At 39.6% G+C, this 24,568-nt stretch overlaps 1 protein-coding gene across 5 annotated transcripts in view; it reads left to right on the top strand.

The window, feature by feature from the left end:
• Positions 1-24,568, top strand: part of VPS13B (vacuolar protein sorting 13 homolog B) — an 868,795-nt gene that overhangs the window by 810,476 nt on the left and 33,751 nt on the right. For all 5 annotated transcript variants that reach the window (XM_055116771.2, XM_063606452.1, XM_057303059.2 and 2 more), the window contains exons 49-54: positions 111-312; positions 1,469-1,657; positions 4,006-4,152; positions 12,556-12,839; positions 15,385-15,512; positions 15,727-15,926. In XM_055116771.2, the coding sequence (XP_054972746.2) occupies positions 111-312; positions 1,469-1,657; positions 4,006-4,152; positions 12,556-12,839; positions 15,385-15,512; positions 15,727-15,926 (1,150 nt within the window). The remainder of the gene's footprint in view (positions 1-110; positions 313-1,468; positions 1,658-4,005; positions 4,153-12,555; positions 12,840-15,384; positions 15,513-15,726; positions 15,927-24,568) is intronic.

The following is a 24,568-nucleotide window of genomic DNA, read 5'->3' on the forward strand; positions in this document are numbered from 1 at the left end:
TGAGGAGGTATCATGCAGGAGCATGGTGTGTTTGGAATCTTTAAACATATTTCACAAATATTAAAGTTATCATATTTCATTGAGTCTCTTGGATGTGGTTTTTGGAACAGGAATGAACAGCTAAGTCAGTGGGATAGCCCAATGCGAGTGAAGCTGTCAATCTGGAAGCCATATGTTAGAACTTTGTTGATAGAACTTCTGCCCTGGGCCCTGCTTATCAATGAATCCAAATGGGACCTCTGGCTATTTGAAGGAGAGAAAATTGTTCTACAGGTTCCTGCTGGCAAAATTATTATTCCTCCTAATTTTCAGGTACTATAACTTTTTTAACTAATACGAATTCTTATCTCTCAACAAGTAGATTTTATTGTAAAGTTGCGTTTATGATCTTAACAGAATGAATCAGTTGTGAAAAATTCTTCTTAGATGCATATGTAAGAGGTATGGAATGTTCTTTGATATTCAAGGACTTTTCTGATGTCTTTTTTTTTTTAACCATCAACACTATTGGTGCTTGAGTTACCATTAAATTTGATAACTTGGATTAGTTACATTCTTATTTCCATTGGTATAGGATATTTGACAAGTATTTGGGCTGGTCTATCAGTACATATTAAGGAAATAGAGCCATCATGTGTGCTTATCCATACCCTAGGTACTCTTTGCTGTTCTTCTGGAAATTCTCTGCAATCTGCAAGATATTGAGGATTTCAGAGCAACTGTTTTTGTCAGGGACCCCTTTCCTTTATAGGTGGACTTGGATGTTCATAATTATGGATGTCTACCCAGTTGATTATAACAGTGTGGAATGATTACTGACACAGAGAGAAACCTAATTGCAAACCAAAATATCGCAGGAAGATTTTATATTCTGTCACAAAACCTTCTTTATAAGGCTAGTCTATTTCAAGAAGACACACAAATCTATTTAAAAAATAGAGTAAAAGTAACTCCTAAATAAAATGTCTTTCTGATAGAGAACAATTTCAGAATCCTTTTTTGAGCTCCAGGTCATAAACATCTTTATTTAATTGCATTTTTTCTTTTTTCTGTAAAATAATCAGATGATGTTACCTTATGGAATTGGAATGTTGACCTATGTGGACCTAATGTTGCATATTATTCTCTTGTCAAATGAGATGAAACCTTCAGTTTTTAAAGCCTTTGGTATTTGCAGGGTAGTCACTGTTTGGGTTTGGTTTTCCCCTCCCTTCCATAAATACGAATTCCATTGTGAGTAAAAAAAAAAAATACATTGGGAGCCAAAATAGAATGTACGTTGTCATTACAAAACACACACACACACACACATACACACACACACACACACACACACACAAACCATGGAGGGATATTTGGTTACCTTAGTAGGCCTATTATATAATATTTTTTAAAAAATCCTGAGGATTGAAGTAAAAAATATCAAAGGTAAGAAAATTACTTTATAATTGAGGCATTATTTTTCCAGGAAGCTTTTCAAATTGGAATATACTGGGCAAATACAAACACTGTGCACAAGTCAGTAGCAATTAAACTGGTCCATAACCTGACATCTCCAAAGTGGAAAGATGGAGGTAATGGTGAAGTTGTGACACTGGATGAAGAAGCGTTTGTTGATACTGAAATAAGACTTGGTGCTTTTCCAGGACATCAGAAGGTAAGATCAAAGTCTATGTGGCTGGGAGGAAATAGCATGCCATCCCCTTAACCTGTCTAAAATGAATCTGCCTTTTTCTTTTTGATACCTTTTTCATATTACTTCTTCTAAACAATTTATAACAGTACATTTGATTTCTTAACTTCTTAGACCTCTGTTTTACAGTGCTTTTTTTTCTTTACCAGTGATAAAAGCTGTGTCACATAATTTATCCAATAATTGTTCTATTTCAGAATACTCAGCAGTAACTTGATTTATAGTATGTGGGGAGAAAATGAACTTACTCCAAAATATCCACAAATTGTTCTTGGCCTCCTTCTTTAGAGCAGAAAGTAGAGTCACTAACTTTCTGAGCATAGAGTGAAAGGACAAAGGCTCCTCCTGCAGCAAAGTTTATATTTCTGGAAAGGACATCCTGAGCAAAATTATGTGGATCAATTCTAATTCTCTCCTAGAACCACTGTTATATGAGGAAGTTATATTCTTGAACAGTGGACTGGTGTCTATGTTTTTGGAGATGCATACAAAAAACATAAGTCATTTAAATATAAATGGTATGTGCTTTTCAGCATAAATCTAAAGTCTATGAAAACAATTAGCTGAATAATATAACTAATCACATTATGTATGAAAGTACAATATCATAGTGTACCATGCAGAAGTTTTTTGCTGTACTTCTAATATCATCATTATTTTAGCTGTCCAAAATTAGAAAAAGAAGGGATACTTCATCAGAGTAGTAGAATTCAGATTGACCTTTTTCAGGGGAGAAGTTAGATTTTTGACAAGTGTCTTTGAAAAGTCTTTTGAGAAAAGTTAGGGTCATTTGGTGACTTTTTAAAAAATAAATTTCCGTGATACAAAGAAATTGGTCTTTCTTCAGCATTCAAGGCTGGTATCCATTTCCTCAAAGTTGTCTGGGCAACACATGTTTATGCTCTGACAGCCAAAGTACTGTAACATGGGTGTAAATGGCAAAGAGCTGTAAGCATGAATCACCCAAAGTTGAATAGTTGTAAGTTGAGAACTACCATCAAAACCTGGAAAAAATGTTATAATATTCAGTCAACACCCAATACCTCTAGCACCTAACAAAGTAGCCACAGCAAGTGTTGAATAAATGTTTGTGAATCAATGAATGTACTGTTGGAACACATATTGATGTCTAATTATGCTTTGGTAGTGACTCAGGACCTCTTTATACTCTTTTTAGTCTCAGGACCCCTTTATACTCTTAAAAATTATTGAGAACCCCCAAAGACCTTTTGTTTCTGTGGGTTATATCAGTATTTACCAGATTAGAAATTAAAACAGAAACTTTTAAAACACAAGAATATACAAATATATATTCCATTAGCTATCACAGTAATAACATCACATGTCATGTACCTCTGGAAAACTCCACTGTACGTTCATGAGAGAATTCAAGTGAAAAAGATTAATAGCATCTTACTATTATTATAAAAATAGTTTTGACCGTAGGACCCCATGCCCAGAGATCCCCTGTGGGTCCCCAGACCACCCTTTGAAAACCAGTGTTCTGATACTATTAACTAGATGGATATGTTTAAGCAAGAAACATCTTCTCTGAGCATCAGTTCCTTACATAACATGATAAGGTAATGAAATGATACATGTAGTGGTTAAGAGCAGCACCACAGAGCCAGACTGCGTGGGTTCCAACCCCCTAGTTAGACCCTCTTCATCTTTGTGACCTTGGGGAAGTTACTTCTTTGTGCCTCACTTTCCTCTTCTGTAAAATGGGGTTAATAATAGTAACTCCCCCACGTAGGTACTGTGAGGATTTTGTGAGTTAATATGTATACAGCACTTGAAACTAGTGGAACACAATATTGCAATATATGAAGGTCAATCCTTATTGTCTTCATTGTCGTCATTACTGAAGTTCTCAGAACTCTCCTTGGTTCATCATAGGCATTAGTGAGGCAGCTGCTGGGAGACCATGAGGAGGAGGAGGAGGAGTGAGGCTGGGTGGAATTCTGCCAAGTAAGATGAGTGGCATTTATTTACATATACATGCTTTCTAAATAAACACTTCGTGAGGTTACTGGTAAAATAACCAGAAAACAAGTCTTTTATCTGTCACTACAGAACAGCAGCAAAAGTAACAGGGCTGCTAAAGCACCATGTTGTAGGCTAAATACTGACAGGGGCCAGAACATTTCTGAGAATGAAAGGAACGCCATTAAATATTCTGGGGAAAAACAAAGGTAAAATTGGTACTGTCCTGGCAGACAATTAGATAAAATAACCTTTTAGGAATACTCAAGAGATTTTGATATGCCTTACAGTATTGTCAAAATTATTTTTTCTCAATTATCTTGTAGTTATGTCAGTTCTGCATTTCCTCCATGGTACAGCAAGGTATACAAATTATTCAGATTGAAGACAAGACTACAATAATCAATAATACACCATATCAAATATTTTATAAACCACAGCTATCTGTCTGCAATCCTTATTCTGGAAAGGAGGTAAGCAAATCATAACGATTCTTTTGTCTAAGTTTTGATAAAGAAACAATAAATAGGATCAACTTCTCTTTAACCTATAGCAAATGAAAAGCTAACCCTGAATGTAGGTAAAGAGAAATTCACTTATTTTTGTTGTAATTAAAACCATGAATGTCATGGTCACTGCTTCCAAGGTAATTAATGAGCAGAAATCCTACCAAGAAGGAGGCCCTGACACACTGCTGGATTAGTCCTGCCTGTGCCCCATCTGCTCAGAGGCTCCAGCCTAGTCCTCTAGCATGCTCACTAGACTCCTACAAGCAGAGACATAGTCGTGAGGACTGGCTCCTGGGTCACATGGAAAAGCACATCTGTCTCACAGGCTGCAGTGCCTGGGGGAGCCATGCAGGCAAAAGGCTAGGGCCTAACTGAGCCGTGGATCTGCGAGCAGTGAGCTCTGTGGTTACAAGGAGAAAATGTGGAAATGTACTAGCTCATTTATGTTAACATCTTGATGGCAGAATATATGGAAAATAAATCTAAGAATTTCAGTTCTTTGAACAATTAAAATGAATAGTTAATATTTTAAGAGAGGAGAGATTTTTTTTTCTCTCCATTACATCTTAGATGTTTTCCCTTTTTTTTTTTTAAATTATACTTTAAGTTCTGGGATACATGTGTAGAACATACAGGTTTGTTACATAGGTATACATGTGCCATTGCTGCACCCATCAACCCGTCATCTACATTAGGTATTTCTTTCTTCCCTTTCCTCCCCCTGCGACAGGCCCTGGTGTGCGATGTCCCCCCTCCCTGTGCCCATGTGTTCTGATTGTTCAACTCCCACTTATGAGTGAGAACATGTGGTGTTTGGTTTTCTGTTCCTGTGTTAGTTTGCTGAGAATGATGGTTTTCAGCTTCATCCGTGTCCCTGAAAAGGACATGAACTCATTCTTTTTTATGTCTGCATAGTGTTCTATGCTGTATATGTGCCACATTTTATTTATCCAGTCTATCATTGATGGACATTTGGGTTGGTTCCAAGTCTTTGCTTTGTAAATAGTGCTGCAATAAACATACATGTGCATGTGTCTTTATAGTAGAATGATTTATATTCCTTTGGGTATATACCCAGTAATGGGATTGCTGGGTCAAATAGTATTTCTAGTTCTAGATCCTTGAGGAATTGCCACACCGTGTTCCAATGGTTGGTTTAATTTACACTCCCACCAACAGTGTAAAAGTGTTCCTATTTCTCCACATCCTCTCCAGCATCTGTTGTTTCCTGACTTTTTAATGATTGCCATTCTAACTGGTATGAGATGGTATCTCATTGTCATTTTTATTTGCATTTCTCTAATGACCAGTGATGATGAGTTTTTTTTCAGGTTTTTTGACCACGTAAATGTCTTCTTTTGAGAAGTGTCTGTGTATATCCTTTGCCCACTTTCTGATGGGGTTGGTTGGTTTTTTCTTGTAAATTTGATTAAGTTTCATGTAGATTCTAGATATTAGCCCTTTGTCAGATGGATAGATTGCAAAAATTTTCTTTCTGTAGGTTGCCTGTTCATTCTGATGATAGTTTCTTTTGCTGTGCAGAAGCTCTTTAGTTTAATTAGATTCCATTTGTCAGTTTTGGCTTTTGTTGCCATTGCTTTTGGTGTTTTAGTCATGAAGTCTTTGCCCATGCCTATGTCCTGAATGGTATTGCCTAGGTTTTCTTCTAGGCTTTTTATGGTTTTAGGTCTTAGTTTAAATCTTTAATCCATCTTCAGTTAATTTTTGCATAAGGTGTAAGGAAGGGATCCAGTTTCAGTTTTCTGCATATGGCTAGCGAGTTTTCCCAACACCATTTATTAAATAGAGAATCCTTTCCTCATTGCTTGTTTTTGTCAGGTTTGTCAAAGATCAGATGGTTGTAGATGTGTGGTGTTATTTCTGAGGCCTCTGTTCTGTTCCATTGTTCTATATATCTGTTTTGGTACCAGTGTCATGCTGTTTTGGTTACTGTAGCCTTGTAATACAGTTTGAAGTCAGGTAGCATGATGCCCCCAGCTTTGTTCTTTTTGCTTAGGATTGTCTTGGCTATGCATGCTCTTTTTTGGTTCTACATGAAGTTTAAAGTAGTTTTTCCTAATTCTGTGAAGAAAGTCAATGGTAGCTTGATGGGGATAGCATTGAATCTATAAATTACTTTGGGCAGTATGGCCATTTTCATGATACTGATTCTTCCTGTCCATGAGCATGGAATGTTTTTCCATTTGTATGTGTCCTCTCCTATTTCCTTGAGCAGTGGTACATAGTTCTCCTTGAAGAGGTCCTTCACATCCCTTGTAAGTTGGATTCCTAGGTATTTTATTCTCTTTTTAGCAATTGTGAATGGAAGTTCACTCATGATTTGGCTCTCTGTTTGTCTGTTATTGGTGTATAGGAATTCTTGTGATTTTTGCACATTGATTTTGTATCCTGAGACTTTGCCAAAGTTGCTTATCAACTTAAGGAGATTTGGGCTGAGTTGATGGGGTTTTCTAAATATATAATCATGCCATCTGCAAACAGAGACAATTTGACTTCCTCCCTTCCTATTTGAATACCGTTTATTTCTTTCTTTTGCCTGATTGCCCTTGCCAGAACTTCCAATACTATGTTGAATAGGAGTGCTGAGAGAGGGCATCCTTGTCTTGTGATGGTTTTCAAAGGGAACGCTTCCAGCTTTTGCCCATTCAGTATGATATTGGCTGTGGGTTTCTCATGAATAGCTCTTATTAGTTTGAGATATGTTCCACCAATACCTAGTTTATTGAGTGTTTTTAGCATGAAGGGGTGTTGAATTTTATCAAAGGCCTTTTTTGCATCTATTGAGATAATCACGTCGTTTTGGTCATTGGTTCTGTTCATGTGATGGATTACATTTATTGATTTGTGTGTGTTGAACCAGTCTTGCATCCCAGGGATAAAGTTGACTTGATCTTGGTGGTTAAGACTTTTAATGTGCTGCTGGATTCGGTTTGCCAGTATTTTATTGAGCATTTTCGCATCAATGTTCTTCAGGGATATTGGCTTGAAATTTTCTTTTTTTGTTGTGTCTCTGCCAGGTTTTGGTATCAGGATGATGGTGGCCTCATGAGATGAGTTAGGTAGGAGTCCCTCTTTTTCTATTGTTTGGAATAGTTTCAGAAGGAATGATACCACCTCCTCTTTGTACCTCTGGTAGAATTTGGCTGTGAATCTGTCTGGTCCTGCGCATTTTTGGTTGGTAGGCTATTAATTACTGTCTCTATTTCAGAACTTGTTTTTGATCTATTCAGGGATTTGACTTCTTCCTGGTTTAGTCTTAAGAGGGTGTATGTGTCCATGCATTCATCCATTTCTTCTAGATTTTCTAGTTTATTTGCATAGAGGTGTTTATAGTATTCTCTGATGGTAGTTTGTATTTCTGTGGGATCAGTGGTGAGCTCCCCTTTATCATTTCTTATTGTGTCTGTTTGATTCTTCTCTCTTTTCTTCTTTATTGGTCTGGCCGGCAGTCTTATCTATTTTGTTGATCTTTTCAAAAAAAAAAAGCAGCTCCTGGTTTCGTTGATTTTTTTTTTTTTTGAAGAGTTTTTTATGCCTTTATCTCCTTCAGTTCTACTCTGATCTTAGTTATTTCTTGTCTTCTGCTAGCTTTTGAATTTTTTTGCTCTTGCTTCTCTAGTTCTGTTAACTGTGATGTTAGGGTGTCAATTTTAGGTCTTTTCCACTTCTTCCTGTGGGCATTTGGTGCTATAAATATCCCTCTAAACACTGCTTTAGCTGTGTCTCAGAGATTCTGGTATGTTGTGTCTTTTTTCTCATTGGTTTCAAAGAACTGACTTATTTCTGCCTTAATTTCATTAGTTACCCAGTAGTCATTCAGGAGCAGGTTGTTCCGTTTCCATGTAGTTGTGTGGATTTTAGTGAGTTTCTTAATCCTGAGTTCTAATTGCACTGTGGTCTGAGAGACTGTTTGTTATGATTTCTGTTCTTTTGTATTTGTTGAGTGTTTTACTTCCAATTATGTAGTGAATTTTAGAATAAGTGCTAGGTGGTTCTGAGAAGAATGTATATTCTGTTGATTTGGGGTGGAGAGTTCTGTAGATGTCTATTAGGTCCTCTTGGTCCAGAGCTGAGTTTAAGTCCTGAATATCCTTGTTAATTTTCTGTCTTGTTGAGCTAATATTGACAGTGGGTGTTAAAGTCTCCCACAATTATGGTGTGGGAGTCTAGGTCTCTTTGTAGGTCTCTAAGAACTTGCTTTATGAATATGGGTGCTCTTGTATTGGGTGCATATATATTTAGGATAGTTAGCTCTACTTACATTGATCCCTTTACCATTATGTAATGCCCTTCTTTGTCTTTTTTTATCTTTGTTGGTTTAAAGTCTGTTTTATCAGAGACTAGGATTACAACCACTGCTTTTTTTTTTTTTTTTTTTTTTTTTTTTTTTTTTTTTTTTTTTTGCTTTCCATGTGCTTGGTAAATATTCCTCCATCTCTTTATTTTAAGCCTATGTGTGTCTTTGCACATGAGATGGGTCTCCTGAATACAGCACACTGATAGGTGTTGACTCCTTATCCAATTTGCCAGTCTTTGCCTTTTAATTGGGGCATTAGCCCATTTACATTTAAAGTTAATATTGTTATGTGTGAATTTGATCCTGTCATTATGATGCTAGTTGGTTATTTTGCCCATTAGTTGGTGCAGTTTTTTCATAGTGTTAATGGTCTTTACATTTTGGTTTGTTTTTGCAGTGACTGGTACCAGTTTTTCCTTTCCATATTTAGTGCTTCCTTTCAAGAGCTCTTGTGAGGCAGGCGTGGTGGTGACAAAATCCCTCAGCATTTGCTTGTCTGTAAAGGATTTTATTTCTTCTTCACTTATAAAGCTTAGTTTGGCTGGATATGAAATTCTGGATTGAAACATTTTCTTTGAGGATGTTGAATATTGGCCCCCACTCTCTTCTGGCTTGTAGAGTTTCTCTTGGCCGAGAGATCCACTGTTAGTCTCATGGGCTTCCCTTGTGGGAAACTGGATCTTTCTGTCTGGCTGCCCTTAACATTTTTTCCTTCATTTCAACCTTGGTGAATCTGACGATTATGTGTCTTGGGGTTGCTCTTCTTGAGGAGTATCTTTGTGGTGTTCTCTGTATTTCCTGAATTTGAATGTCGGCCTGTCTTGCGGGGTTGGGGAAGTTCTGGATAATATCCTGAAGTGTGTTTTCCAGCTTGGTTCCATTCTCCCCGTCACTTTCAGGTACACCAATCAAATGTAGGTTTGGTCTTTTCACATAGTCCCATATTTCTTGGAGGCTTTGTTCGTTCCTTTTCATTCTTTTTTCTCTAATCTTTTCACGCTTTATTTCATTAAGTTGGTCTTCGGTCTCTGATATCCTTTCTTCCACCTGATCAATTCGGCTATTGATACTTGTGTATGCTTCTCAAAGTTCTCGTACTGTGTTTTTCAGCTCCATCAGGTCATTTATATTCTTCTCTACACTGGTTATCCTAGTTAGCAATTCATGTAACCTTTTATCGAGGTTCTTAGCTTCCTTGCATTGGGTTAGAGCATGATCCTTTAGCTCGGAGGACTTTGTTATTACCCACCTTCTGAGTCTACTTCTGTCAATTTGTCAAATTCATTCTCCATCCAGTTTTGTTCCCTTGCTGGTGAGGAGTTGTGATCCTTTGGAGGAGAAGAGGCATTCTGGTGTTTGGAATTTTCAGCCTTTTTGTGCTGGTTTTTCCTCATCTTCATGGATTTATCTACCTTTGGTCTTTGATGCTGGTGACCTTCAGATGGAGTTTTTGTGTAGTTGTCCTTTTTGTTGATGTTGATGCTATTGCTTTCTGTTTGTTAGTTTTCCTTCTAACAATCAGGCCCCTCTTCTGTAGGTCTGCTAGAGTTTTCTGGGGGTCCACCCCAGACCCTGTTTGCCTGGGTATCACCAGCAGAGACTCCAGAACAGCAAAGATTGCTGCCTGCTCCTTCCTCTGGAAGCTTTATCCCAGAGGGGCACCCACCAGATGCCAGTTGGAGCTCTCCTGTATGAGGTGTCTGTCAACCCCTGCTGGGAGGTTTCTCCCCGTCAGGAGGCTCAGGGGTCAGGGACCCACTTGAGGAGGCAGTCTGTCCCTTAGCAGAGCTTCAGCACTGTGCTGGGAGATCCACTGCTCTCTTCAGAGTTGGCAGTCAGGAACGTTTAAGTCTGCTGAAGCTGTGCCTACAGCTGCCCCTTCCCCCAGGTGCTCTGTCCCAGGGAGATGGAAGTTTGATCTATAAGCCCCTGACTAGGGCTGCTGCCTTTCTTTCAGAGATGCCCTGCTCAGAGAGGAGGAATCTAGAGAGGCATTCTGGCTACAGCGGCTTTGCGGGGCTGTGGTGGGCTCTTCCCAGTCCGAACTTTCTGGAGGCTTTGTTTACACTGTGAGGGGGAAACCACCTACTCAAACCTCAGTAATGGTGGATGCCCCTCCTCCCACCAAGCTGGAGCATCCCAAGTCAATTTCAGACTGCTGTGCTGGCAGTGAGAATTTCAAGCCAGTGGATCTTAGCCTGCTGGGCTCCCTGGGGGTGGGATCCACTGAGTAAGACCACTTGGCTCCATGGCTTAAGCCCCCTTTCCAGGGGAGTGAACGATGCTGTCTCGCTGGCATTCCAGGTGCCACTGGGGTGTGAAAAAAAACTCCTGCAGCTAGCTTGGTATCTGCCCAAATGGCCGCCTGGTTTTGTGCTTGAAACCCAGGGCTCTTGTGGTGTAGGCACCAGAGGGAATCTCCTGGTCTGTGGGTTGCGAAGACCCTGGGAAAAGCGTAGTATCTGGGCTAGATAGCACCGTCCCTCACAGCACAGTCCCTCATGGCTTCCTTTGGCTAGGGGAGAGAGTTCCCTGATCCCTTGCGCTTCCCGGGTGAGGCGACACCCCACCCTGCTTCTGCTCACCCTCCTTGGGCTGCACCCACTGTCTAAACAGTCCCAGTGAGATGAGCCACGTACCTCAGTTGGAAACGCAGAAACCATCCACCTTCTGTGTTGGTCTCGCTGGAAGCTGCAGAACGGAGCTGTTCCTATTCAGCCATCTTGCCCGGGAATTGGTGTTTTTTTCTTTTTTCTTTTTTTTTTTTTTTTGAGATAGAGTCTCACCCTGTCACCCAGGGTGGAGTGTAATGGCATGATCTTGGCTCACTTCAACCTCTGCCTCCTGGGTTCAAGCGATTCTCCTGCCTCAGCCTTCTGAGTAGCTGGGATTACAGGTGCCCACCACCACACCCAGCTAATTTTTGTATTTTTAGTAGAGATGGGGTTTCACCATGTTGGCCAGGCTGGTCTCAAACTCCTGACCTCGTGATCTACCTGCCTCAGCCTCCCAAATTGCTAGGATTACAGACATGAGCCACTGGTACCCGGCCGTAAGGAGAGGTCTTAAGAGAACTTAAAAACAGAAAATGTTAAGTGGTATGCTATTGTTTTATACTATTGAAACTGTCTTATAGGAAAGTATTATCTTTCTTTACCTTTGTCTGCACTTTTACCTCCTGCTTTCAGCTCCTAAAAATTATGTTAGATTAATCAAATAGGATAAAAGTCTTATACTTTTAAGCTTACAATGCATTGTGGTAAAGTCAGCCCTCTGTCTCTGTAGGTTCCATAGTTACGGATTCAACCAAACATAGACCAAAAATATTCAGGAAAAAATACACTAACAATACAACAATTTTTAAAATACACATTTTAAAATACAATATAACAATCGTTTACATAGCATTTACATGTTATCAAGTATTACAAGTAATATAGAGATGATTTAAGTTATACTGTAGGATGGCACGGTTATATACAAGTACTACGCCATTTTTGTATAAGGGACTTGAGCATCCGTGGTATTCTCACTGCTTCTAATTATTTCATTAGGACATTCTCATGGGGACAGGATTCATAATATTCCCATGTCCCCAACCCAGCCTCTTTCTAAAAATGCATAGTTATAGATGGTGTCTTAGAAGATGTGCTTTACGGGGCCAGGCGTGGTGACTCACGCCTGTAATCCCAGCACTTTGGGAGGCCGAGGTGGGCGGATCACTTGAGGTCAGGAGTTTGAGACCAGCCTGGCCAACATAGTGAAACCCCATCTCTACTAAAAATACAAAAATTAGCCGGGCGTGGTGGCATGTGCCTGTAGTCCCTGCTACTTAGGAGACTGAGGCATGAGAATTGCTTGAACCCAGGAGGCAGAGGCTGCAGTGAGCCGAGATGGTGCCACTGCACTCCAGCCTGCGTGATGGAGTGAGACTGTCTCAAAAAAAAAAAAAGAAAAGAAAAGAGGATATGCTTTAAAAAGTTTAATTCTGCTGTATTACTGTAGCTAATGTGCTCTCTGCATTTTTTTTTTTTTTTTTTTTTTTTTAGTATTTTCGTGTTCCAGACAGTGCTACTTTTAGCATTTGCCCAGGTGGAGAGCAGCCTGCTATGAAATCCAGCTCCCTTCCTTGCTGGGACTTGATGCCTGACATCAGTCAGTCAGTACTGGATGCATCCCTGCTTCAGAAACAGATCATGCTGGGCTTTTCTCCTGCCCCAGGTGCTGACAGCTCACAGTGCTGGAGCCTGCCAGCTATAGTTAGACCAGAGTTTCCCAGACAGAGTGTGGCAGTACCCCTCGGGAATTTCCGGGAAAATGGATTCTGTACCAGGTATTTTATGTTTATATAAATGTCTGTCTTCTTTGCTTGTCAGTCTAGCTGTTCATCTAGATGCCAAGAGAGATAGAATGGTCGCAGGGCTCCCCATATGTAATATTAGGCTTTATTTTTAATTACTTCTAGACATTGTATACAGTGGGTCAAGTGTTATAATCACATATGGCTTGTCCCAGCATACTACTTAAGGGATTTTTCCCCTTATGGAGCTTACGCTGGGGGAAATGATGGTACTTGTACCACAGAATGTCATTATATGAAAAGATCATATGTATCATCATACAAATAGCATCGTATGAAAAGATCATATCATAATGAAAAAATTACCTGTTATGAGTTCTTAGCCTCCATAAAATTATAAGAAATAAGGGTTAAAATATGAGCAAGTCAAGTTGGAAGACCTTTTTCTTTTCCCATATTTTACTTTTACTTCAAAATGGAATTTTTCTCAAAAAAGTCATTAAGAGAGATAACTTAGATAAACACAAGTCACAGAAGACTCTGTTCTGTGGTCGTTCCTGCACGCAAGTTGCTCCAATTACCAATTACCAGTTATGCAAATAACAACCACAGACTCAAAACAGAGACATATAATGGTTTGTTCATACTGGACTTCTATTATGTGGTTGTCTTGCATGTAAAATGTCCCTTCTGCAGCTGTCAAGAATAACTTAGTATATATAACAGCTACAAAAGAAAACATATTGTGCCCTTATGATAAGTACCTTATTTTCATGATTATGAATTTGTAGACTTTATTTGAGATTTAGCAGTGCTAACTCTTTTGATGTAATATTTTAAAAGACAAGAGAGATTTTTTTAATAGTAATATTTTAAATAAGTTATTCATAATGGTAAGGTTCTGTTCTCCACACATCCCTCCTTCGTTCACAGTATTCACAAAATCCTTGATTTTACAAACATTTGTCATCTTTTACACTGTAGAGAAGTGGTTATCCTTACATTCTGGTTGGAGATGTTAAGCATAGTGAGTTTAAGGGTGTTTTTTGAAAGCTATATGAACTTATGTCTATAAATAAAACATTTTTTAAAAAACAAAATTTGAAACAAAACAATTTGGAAATTAAGCTTAAAATTCTGATAATTACAGTATTATTTAATCTTATCTATAAATACTAAGCTAGATATTGGACAGAAAGTACCATACTTGAGTCCTGGCCCTAGCCTTCTTGGCTATCAAAAAGAAGTTATCTGAGTTTGGCTTGCCTAGCTGTTTTAAAATTAGGCTGGGAAAGGAACTTTGCTGTTTATTGAAGAAGTATACTCTTAAAATGAATTTATTTTGTGCTGTCCCATCTCCTCATCTATTTCCTTCCCTCAATCCAACCAACAGCACACATTAGATGGTGTGATTAATGTGCTTTTACCAAATGCTAATGGACCATTCACTTTGACATTTCACACAAATACAATCTTTGGGAAGTACTCACACTGGCAAATGAGATGGATGGCAAATGGAAGCTTTTTAGAGCATTATTGACCCCTTTTAGTCAGCTGAGGGCCACATTTGGCAAATTATCTGATTTCTTTGATTAATTTTGGCAATCATTCTATGTAATTTAGGCTTCAGAGTAATTTCATTTTCCTGCTTCAATGAAATATTCTTTGTGGTAGTCTGTAATCTAAATAGGAAAATTTCTCTCTCTTCATCACAGAAGGCAACCTTTACTCACACAGCTGGTTTTCTAGCTCCAAATAATACAGCTTTGCTCCTGCTAATCAAAATGTACATTTTTTAAGGTGTGATGGGCTTGTGGAAATTGACAGCAAACATTATCAGCCTGCCTACCTTTAGAAAAAAAAGAGCAAGCACCCAAATTCTCTAGTAGTCCTTTTAAAAGAAGGTCAGCTCTTATTTTTATTTTTTATTTTTTTTGATACAGGGTCTTGCTCTGTCACCCAGGCTCGAGTGCAGTGGCACAAACACGGCTCACTGCATCCTCAACCTCCCAGGCTTAAGCCAACCTCCCAGGCTCCAGCCATCCTCCTCCCACCTCAGCCTTCCAAGTAGCTGGGACCACAAGTGTGCACCACAGCACCTGGCTAATTTTTGTATTTTGCTGTAGAGATGGGGTTTTGCCCTTTTGCTGAGGCTGGGCTTGAACTCCTGGGCTTAAGCAATTCTCCTGCCTTGGCTCCCAAAGTGCCGGGATTATAGGCGTGAGCCACCATGCACAGCCTACCAAGCACTTTTAAGGAAGAAGAAAGTACCCTGCCTGGCGAAGGAGTTTAACACACATATGCATGGGGGAAGAAAAGAACAACAGGAAATATTAGCACAAGGTTAGCTATAGTTCTCTCTGGGTGATAGAATTATTTTGTTTGCCTTTAAATATTTTTTCACATTTTATGAATATTATAAATATGTTACTGTTATCAGAAAAGAAATCTCCCCTGAGTTATAAAACAGATATTTTCGAGTTCTGAATGTTGCAAATCTAAATAAACATGTTCCAGAGGAGAGAGCATTCATTTTTTTTCCTAAACATTTCTGTCATTTGACTTGATTCTCTTCCAGGGCTATAGTGCTGACATATCAAGAACACCTCGGAGTGACTTATTTAACCCTCTCAGAAGACCCTAGTCCTCGAGTAATTATCCACAATAGATGTCCAGTAAAAATGCTTATAAAGGAAAACATTAAAGGTATGTTTTATACTATCGAATTTAGATAATACTAAATGTGTATTTTTTCTGGGATTTTTTGATTTAGTAGTTACCTGTGATCCTGTGAAAAAAATATTTAAATAAAAGCATTAATGATCTCTTTTTGAGAAGTTTCTTTTGCCACATTATGTTCTGTCCCCCAAGTCTCTGTCTTTAAGGGCTAATTCTGCATATGCCTTTTTTAAAATTTCAGATATTCCAAAGTTTGAGGTTTATTGCAAAAAAATTCCTTCCGAGTGCTCAATTCATCATGAGCTGTATCATCAGATTTCCAGTTATCCGGACTGCAAGACCAAAGACTTACTTCCGAGCCTACTTTTGAGAGTTGAACCTCTAGATGAAGTAACAACTGAGTGGAGTGATGCCATTGACATCAACAGTCAGGGAACACAGGTCAGTGAGCCATGTGTTCCTGCCAAGACCCAAAGAAAAATGCCCTTTTCTGAGGTTTTGTCAGTTGCCTATTTTTAAACATAATTTTCTAAATGCTGAACGTCTTTTCTCTGTGTGAGAGAACATGTGTATCCATTTTTACGTCCTCATTAAGTTATAAATTCTCAAACTCAAGTATGTATCTGCAAAGTAGACTATACAACCATTGACTAGAGAGGAGCACTAGTAAAAGCAGGCCCATCTTGGATCTAATCCAAGGTTGAAATGGAAATCAAATTGTTAGGCTTATTTAGATAGAACATAGTTCAGCTGTACAGATTTTAGTACAATCATAATACAAATCCTCTTTTGTGTGTTATTAGGATAAATATGTGTATTTTAAAATTAGTAATTTTAAAATTAGTAAAACCCCACAAATATAAGTACAGTTTTAAAAACCTGAGCAGATAAAATGTCTTGATTTGTTTCTGTCTTCGTCTGGATGTTAGTGATACTAATTTTGTTGAAAATGGCATAAGAACTTAGCATTTCCTTTCTTCTGGACTTAAAATTTACCATTTGTTAGTGTATAATTTAGTGACATTAAATATATTTACAGTGTTGTATAACCATCACCACTATTTCTGAAACTTCTTTATCATTTCAAACAGAAACTCTGTACCCACTAAGCAATAATTCCCCATTCTCCCCTCCTCCATCCCCTGGTAGCTCTCTTCTTCTTTGTCTCTGTCTCTATGAATTTGCCTGCTCCAAGTATCTCAGGTAAGTAGAATCATAAAATATTCATCATTTTGTGTCTGGCTTATTTCACGTAGCATAATGTTCTCAAGTTTCGTTCATGTTTTAGCATGGATCAGAACTTCATTTGTTTTTATGAGTGAATAATATTGTGCCATACTTTTTAAAAAAGTTCTTCCACATTTATTAGGTCATTTGGTCTTCACGACAAGCTTGTGAGGTAGGCTACTGTAATGGTTACAAACCACATATTAAAGTTACAAATGCATTTACGGTAGTAATAATAATGGTTATCATTGAATAATCACTTACACCATACGAGGCATTGTGCTAAGCACTTTACATTCATTCTCATCTAACCTTGACAACAGCCATACAAGTTAGGGACTATCATCTCCACGGAGGGAGAAGTAGAAACTAAGACCTCCAGAAGTACCTTGGTCTAATTTGCATGTAGTGGAAGCAAAAGGCCTGGAATTTTATCCAGTTTTGCCAGACTGCAAAGCCGGTGCTCTGAGCACAATGCATGCTGTTTCCTTACATGAAACCCCTTGGAACCCCTCTTCCCAGTCCTCCTGGTGCATTTTTTCTCATCTCTCAAGATTTCATTAAAGCTCCTGTGAAGTGTATTTGTGAAATGTGGAATGAGTGATCTGCTAAGGGAGAGAAGGAAAAAGGGAGGGGCCTGGGAAGAGCAGTAGCTGTGGAAACTGGTGAAGGGCCTGGCTGGAGACAGGGGAAGGGATGGTTGAGTGCACTGGAGGGCCACACTCACCCTGGAGACCTGCGTTTGTAGTGGCCACAAACTACTCAGGGGTGTGCTTTCTATCAGCTGTGTTCAGGGGCTGAACAGTGAAAATCCGCGGGATCTGTGCAGCCTCAGGAGATGCTCCCAGTCTCATTAATTTACAAAATAAATATTGCAAGCTTCTCAAGGGTCTCTGAACTCCCCTGCATGGGTTTGAAGATTTTTGAAATCTTGCTTATATTTGACTGGGGAATTCTTTACGATAGACATTCTTCCTGTCAAACCTTATTTTGGGGATTCCCATTCACTCTAAATTTCCTCAAAACTTTGTAGTCAGGGATACTTCAAAGCTAAGAGGAGGTGCTCTTTCCAACACCCTTATCATCTGTGGTTTGAGGACCCAGCAGTCTCATGTTCCCATTAATCTTTTAGGAGCTGTGTGCCATATGTCCTGCAGACCGTGGTTTACTTCCTACTCTGGGGGAAGATTTGTTTCAGACCCTCACCGACATCTCCTCAGTAATATCCCAGGGCATATAAATCACTGGGAAGCAAAGGGAGCTGTGTCCTCTGATGAAAGGAAGGAGCAGTCCTTCTGGAGGAGGGAGTTTGTCTTCCAGGAACCTTCCTCAGCCATTGGTCTGTGAATTTCAAAGCTGACCTAAACAAGCAAAATCAAAACACCATAAAATGCCCATTATGCTGCAAGGAAGAAAACTCCTTTAACTTTTTTCAGTCAAGCCCTCTGCTTCCATTGTATAAATAAGATAGTCTCATGTTGTAGAATTTTGAAATGGATTGCATGAGGAAATATGCACATAGGAGTTGTATACTCTCACAGAGTATTCTTTGGACCAACAGTTATTGAGAAGACCTGCTAACATGTAGGCTGCAGAATACCGATTGTGAAGCTGCTGTGGGCTTTCTGTGGTTGAATCCCTGGCTCACACCTGGTCAGAAGACATCTCATGGTTATTCAACCAGAGACCTGAAGGTGGCACCTGGTGCTCATACCCATGATTTGATAGTTGGCGGTAGCCTGACTTTAGGACAAAAACAGTCTTTAGGTGCTCAATAAAGTCATAAAAGTAAGTTTACACCAATAATTTTAAGTCATAATTTTGATCCTACCAGGAAAATAGTTCAGACTCCTGTCATAGTGTATAGGATTTTAATTTCTGATACTCAGAAACCACTTTTGTCAGAATTAGGCAACATTATTTTGAAAAAGTCAAAATAAGGAACAAAGAAAACATAGTAGTTACCACTTAACTACCAACAACATTGAGAAGCCTGCTTCATTCATTCAGTCAACAAATACTGAGTTTCTAACGTATGCCAGACATTGTAACTTGGTACTGGCACCATGTAAAATATACTGAACAAAAATGTAGCACAGCCCCTGCCCTCAAGTTTACCTGTGGAGGAGATAGATAATAAGCAAGTAATTGCACGGGTAGTTGTATTATAAGCACTACAAAGAGCTATGCAGGAAAGGTACAGTTGTGCTATGTGGGTGTACAGCAGACAAGTTTGAGAGGTCAAGGAGGGTGTCTCTTACTGAGAGACCTTGCCTCTGTGCCTTCAAGGTGAACAGGCACTCCCTAGGCAAGAGAGTAGGGAATCTTTCCAGGTAGAAAGAGCAATGTGTTTGAAGCTTCAGTGTTCAGAGGGCACGTGGTCCTTTCAGGGAACTAAATGCCAGTGCGGCTGTAGCGCCAGATGACAGAGGGTCGGAGAGAGGGCTGGTGAGGCGATGAGAGACCAAACCTGGCAAGGCCCCGTAGGTCCTATCAAGGATTTTGGTTTTTATCTTAAGAGTCATGGGAAGTCATTGCATTGTTTATGAAAAGTACTTGCTGAGCCATTGAACTGCAAAGAATGAGTAGTTTGAACCTCAGAAAGTGAATTAAAATGACCCCTTTGCAGGTAAATTCCCTTCTGAAAAGATCCAGTAAATTCTCATGATCTTTGACTCTTAGCAGACATTCGTAGTCGGGTCAGTGTCACTGCTGTTTCTTCGCAAATGGATTGTTTTGTGGGGAGGAGAGAATGACAGTCCTTCATGTTTCTACAGCTCTGTGCCATTTACCAAGTGTTTTCACAGGCACAGTCTCCATTCTTTTATTCATTTGTTCAAACTTTTACTGAGGACCTATCAGGTGCCAAACGCTTTGCCCTAAATAAGGCACAATTCCTGCCTTCAAAGACTTGAATAACCAATAAATGCAGTAAAGGGAAGATAAAGCCTTTGATCACTGCAAAAATTCTAAGGGCAATAAGTTTTATGTCTATTTACTGATGAGAGATTTGAGGCTTAAAGAGTAATCAGCTAGGTGACTTGCAACTAAGCAGGAGCAAGCCGGAGCCTAAATCTGCTCCCATGTGGTCTAGTCCTGTTTTTCCTACACCAGGCTCAAGCCACTGTCTGTCCTCTGAAGTCTTGCCTTGGCTACAAATAGTAGCTGCCTGAAAGTTCATCAAAGCACAGGTTAGAAGAGATTTTCTGATCTCCGCATTCACCTAATGTAAGAATCCCTTCCATGACATCTCACCCCAGAAGGCTCCCAGTGTAATAGTCATTACTTATCCAGTGGTGGCTATGAGAAATTTTCTTCTTGTATCAATCTGAAAACTATTACTGTGTAGCATCCATTCATTCATCTTTGTTTTGCCCTCTGGGACATCACAGATTGTTTATTTCCCCTCAAATACAGCAACGCTACAATTATTTGAAGGCAGCTCCAACATCTTTCCTAAGTGTTCCCTTATCCAGGCCAAACATTTCTGGTTCCTTGAATCATTCCTTCAGTAAATGCAACTTCCACACCCATCACCACAGTTACCCTTGTGTGAACACTCTAGCGTGTTATGTTCCCTTTTAAAAATCTGGCAGCCGGAATTACACACAGTATTCCAAATGTGGTCTAACCAGCTATTAACTCCCTATGCTTCCATTAATAAAGTAAAAGATTGAGTTAGCTTTTTATTAATGAGTTCAGACTGTTTGTTATTATTGAACTTGTGGTCAACCACATCCCCCAGGTCTTTATCATATGACTTGCTATACAGTTGACTTTTTGAACCCAAAGACAGGACTTTACATTTATCCCAAATAAATTAAGTCTTGTTGATATTGGCCTAGTCCAGCTTGTTGAAATCACTTTTTAAAAAATTGTGATGCTGTCATCTAACATATTAAGTATCCCTGGTAGCTTTATGTCATCCATAGATGTGGTGAGCGTGCATTCTACATGTTCATCCAGGTCATTAATAAATATGTTGAACAGGACAAGTTCATGGTTGACATACTGCAGTGAATCATTAGATACTTCCCGAATGCATGGGGTCAATCAGCCAGACTCCACTCTCATCTAGCCCATGTTTCTTAAATAAGAAAATGCATCTAAAATCACTTTTAAACTATACAGTATAAGATATTATCTACAAGAATATCAGAACATACTTTGTTAAGTGCCTTAATGAACCAGGACTCAAATGTGTAATCTGTCCATTTGGTGCAGATCACACAGAGGTAACCTTGAACACTAAAGCTTAAAGCAGCAGGTAGTAATTTTCAGAGTTATGTCTACCCTCCAATTCAGGAATTTTTATAAAGAAAAAAAGTCAGTGCAGGTGAATATCTGATTTATAAAATGTGTAATGCAGGTATTTTGACTTCTTGCTTACTTCGCTCACCTTCCCAGTACTCCAGGGCACAGTCGAACAGATACCAGCAAGTTGGCACTGACTTCTGAATGTCTGCTAGGTACCCTGGTCTAGAGTCTCCTCTGTGTTTACAGTTTGTTCTGGCTGAGTCAGAACTGTTTCCAAAGATACTCAGGAGTAGTGATTTCCCTAAGATGTTTTTCAAGAAGTATACAGTAGGAAAAATTACATCCAGAATAGCCACTGTTTTCTTTTCATCTCTGTCCAATCCTTCCTACCTTGATCAACTTAGAAATTCATCTTCCTTTCTTCTCTTGGATATCTAATTCACCTCATAGCTTTAGCTACTGCCTGTCACCCAGTCACTCCCAGAAATTGATCTCCGGCCCCCATATTACTCCCAGTGTACAAATCTGTGTTTCTGCCTACCCACTAGACATCTCAGCCTGAAAATCCTACAAGCATCTGAAATCAACACATCTGAAACCAAGATGATCATTTTTCTTACCCCAAGCCAGCTTCTTCTAGAGTCTCTGCATCAGTTAATGTCATCACTGTTTTCCCAGTACAAAAACCATAAATAAAATGGATTCAGATAATATTGAATGCCTGTTTTATCTCAAGCTCTCTAAAGGTATAGTCATTAGTCCCTGTCACATCCTTTAAAAGTAGATGCTACCCAAAGCTCTGAGAGGTGAACTTGCTCAGGATAAATGGTCCTGGGATTCAAACCCGGGACTGTGTGGTTTCCCAGCCTACCTTCTGCCTACTGCTTCTCAGTGTCTTCCTTTCTCTCTGATCCTCCACACATCCAGTAGGCCACCAGCTTCTATCAGAAATACCTCAGAAACGTCTCTGGAATCTGCCCCTTTCTTCTGTGACTGGGGTCTGCTTCAGGCCTTTGGTTCATCATCTCTCTCCCAGATTTTAGCAATAGCGCCTTAATAGGTCTCTCCATTGTCAGCCTCTCCAACCTCAAGTCTCTCTCTGTAACTAACCCCCAAATGATTCCGAAGACACAGACTCCAGCCCAGAGAAGAGAACCCAGTCCACCAGGTTGCTTAAAACAGACCTCCACCTGAGACCAAGCAGGCCCCGTCTCACTCCTGTTCCCCCTCTACAGGCCAGGGCTCAATCACCTCTTCCCACCTTTCAAAGTCTAAGTCTATAATTCTTCCATAGCATGGTTTCCTAGTTAAGATACTCTTTTACAAACCACATATATAGAGATATCAGTAGTACATTTTAAATTTATTCCTTCCCAAAATGGGAGATGATATTTTTTGTAAGAAATGACTTTTAGCCCAAAGTCAGCTGCACAAATAAAATGCCTAAGTAGCATATTTTCAGATCAGTTTAGACATATCAACTTGCAGCAAAAGATGAGTGTGATACTATCTGCAACTTAAATGTTCAAAAGTAGGGAGACTAGGTGCAATGGCTTATGCCTATAATCCCAACACTTCAGGAGGCCGAGGCAGGAGCATCACGTGGGGCCAGGAGTTTGAGACCCATCTGGGCAACATAGCAAGAACCCCTGTCTCTACAGAAATTTTAAAAAAAAAAATCACCAAGCGTGGTGGTGCACACCTCTATTCCCAACTACTCAGGATGCTAAGGTGGGAGGATCACTTGAGCCCAGAAGTTGGAGACTGCCTTGAGCTATGATCACGCCACAGCATTCCGGCCTGGTTAACAGAGCAAAACCCGTCTCTATTTTTTAAAAAAACAAAAAACTTCCCACTATTTTCTTTGTCACCTTGTAATTAATTTACTTAGTAAAATTGTTATAATTCTAAAAAAATTGTTACATATAAATAATCATTCAAATAAAGATAACTGAGTACATAGAAAAGCACAAGTTATATTAAAATGCTTCTTGTTGGTAATTGTGGTAGAAGATATTGTACTAAGTAGAAACCAGTATCCAGGCCTCAAATGGTTTTCTTAGACCTAACATATGCATGATGGGGCTGAGCACAGAGACTTATGCCTGTAATCCCAGCACTTTGGGAGATTAAGACAGGCAGATTGCTTGAGCCCAGGAGTTTGAGACCAGCACGGGCAACATGGCAAAATTCTGTTGCTATGAAAAATACAAAACTTAGCTGGACATGGTGGCAAACTCCTGTAATCCCAGCTACTCAGGAGGCTGAGGTGGGAGGATCACCTGAGCCCAGGGAGGCGGAGGTTGCAGTGAGCCATGATTGTGCCACTTCACTCCATCCTGGGTAACAGAGTGAGACTGAGACCCTCTCTCAAAAAATAAATATGATAGTGTCTTGCTGACTGAAGTGCTCTAACACAGATTCAAATGGCAAAACGGTGAGTCTCTTAGTATATGTCACCTAGAGCCTTCCATGCCACCCCACCTCACCCTACTAGTGAAGAAAGTAAAAAGAACCAAATGATGGCATTGATCAGGACTGGCCGGGTTATTCTGTGATAACAAACAGCTGAAAAAAAAAATCCCCTTGGCCATCAGTCATTTATTATTTTTTTCCCCACACACAGAACAAATCTTCCCCGCAAGGTTGGAAGCAGTCACTCCATCACCCTTGAAGTCTAGCACTTCTAAGCGATGCTCAGTCTGGATGTGATGCCCTTTGATCTGGAGACCTATGGACTTACCTGCTCCCCCTTTCCCTGCTGTTTTATAGGACAGGGTAACAGTAATAACCCCTCCACTGTGGAAGGGGGAAGAATGAGAGACATACGGCAGTCTCTTGCATATGGCAGTTCTGAATGTTTTCTGGGCACATATTGTGGGGTCTATACCCTGGAAGCAAGAAATCGGCTTTCACTGAGCACTGTTTCTAATCTTGAAGGAGCTCTTACCATTGTCCTTCAGGTTCCTGGCTCCACCTTCTGGGAGATCTTCCTTGGACACTTGAAGTTTGTATTGCATCTCACATAATCACAGTCTCTTTTACTCCAGGTTTGTAAGTATATAGGGCAGTGGTAATTTCTCAACTCAGTAGACTTCTTACCTATTTGGTTCCAGAAAATTCCCTGTGCCAGGAACCATATTTATGGTCCTTAAGACACATTTCTTTGCTTACTTGCTTTCTTCCTCTCTGGATTTAAGAGAGCTTCTACAGGAAAGTTATACCCTTGATTTACATTTTTTTCCAAGTCAATATAACAGTTAAGTTTTAACAGTGAGCGTGTTGCCTATAGTCAGTCTTAAGGCTGAGTGTTAATCTGCCTTCGTGTTCAGAGGCTAAGTTTACACCTTGCTATTTGAGGCTTTATCTTAGTCTGTTCAGGCTGCTATATCAAAATACCTCAGACTGGTAGCTTATAAACAACAGAAACTTATTGTCACAGTTCTGGAGTCTAGGAAGTCCAACATCAGGGTACTGGCAGATTCGGTATCTGGTGAGGACCCACTTCCTAGTTCATGGATGACCATCTTTTCACTGTAACCTCACATGATGGAAGGGATGAGGGGCTTTCTCAGGCTTTTTTTTTTTTTTTTTTTTTT

Source organism: Pan paniscus, chromosome 7 (genome assembly GCF_029289425.2).
Source record: "Pan paniscus chromosome 7, NHGRI_mPanPan1-v2.0_pri, whole genome shotgun sequence".
Classification (NCBI taxonomy): Eukaryota; Metazoa; Chordata; class Mammalia; order Primates; family Hominidae; genus Pan; species Pan paniscus.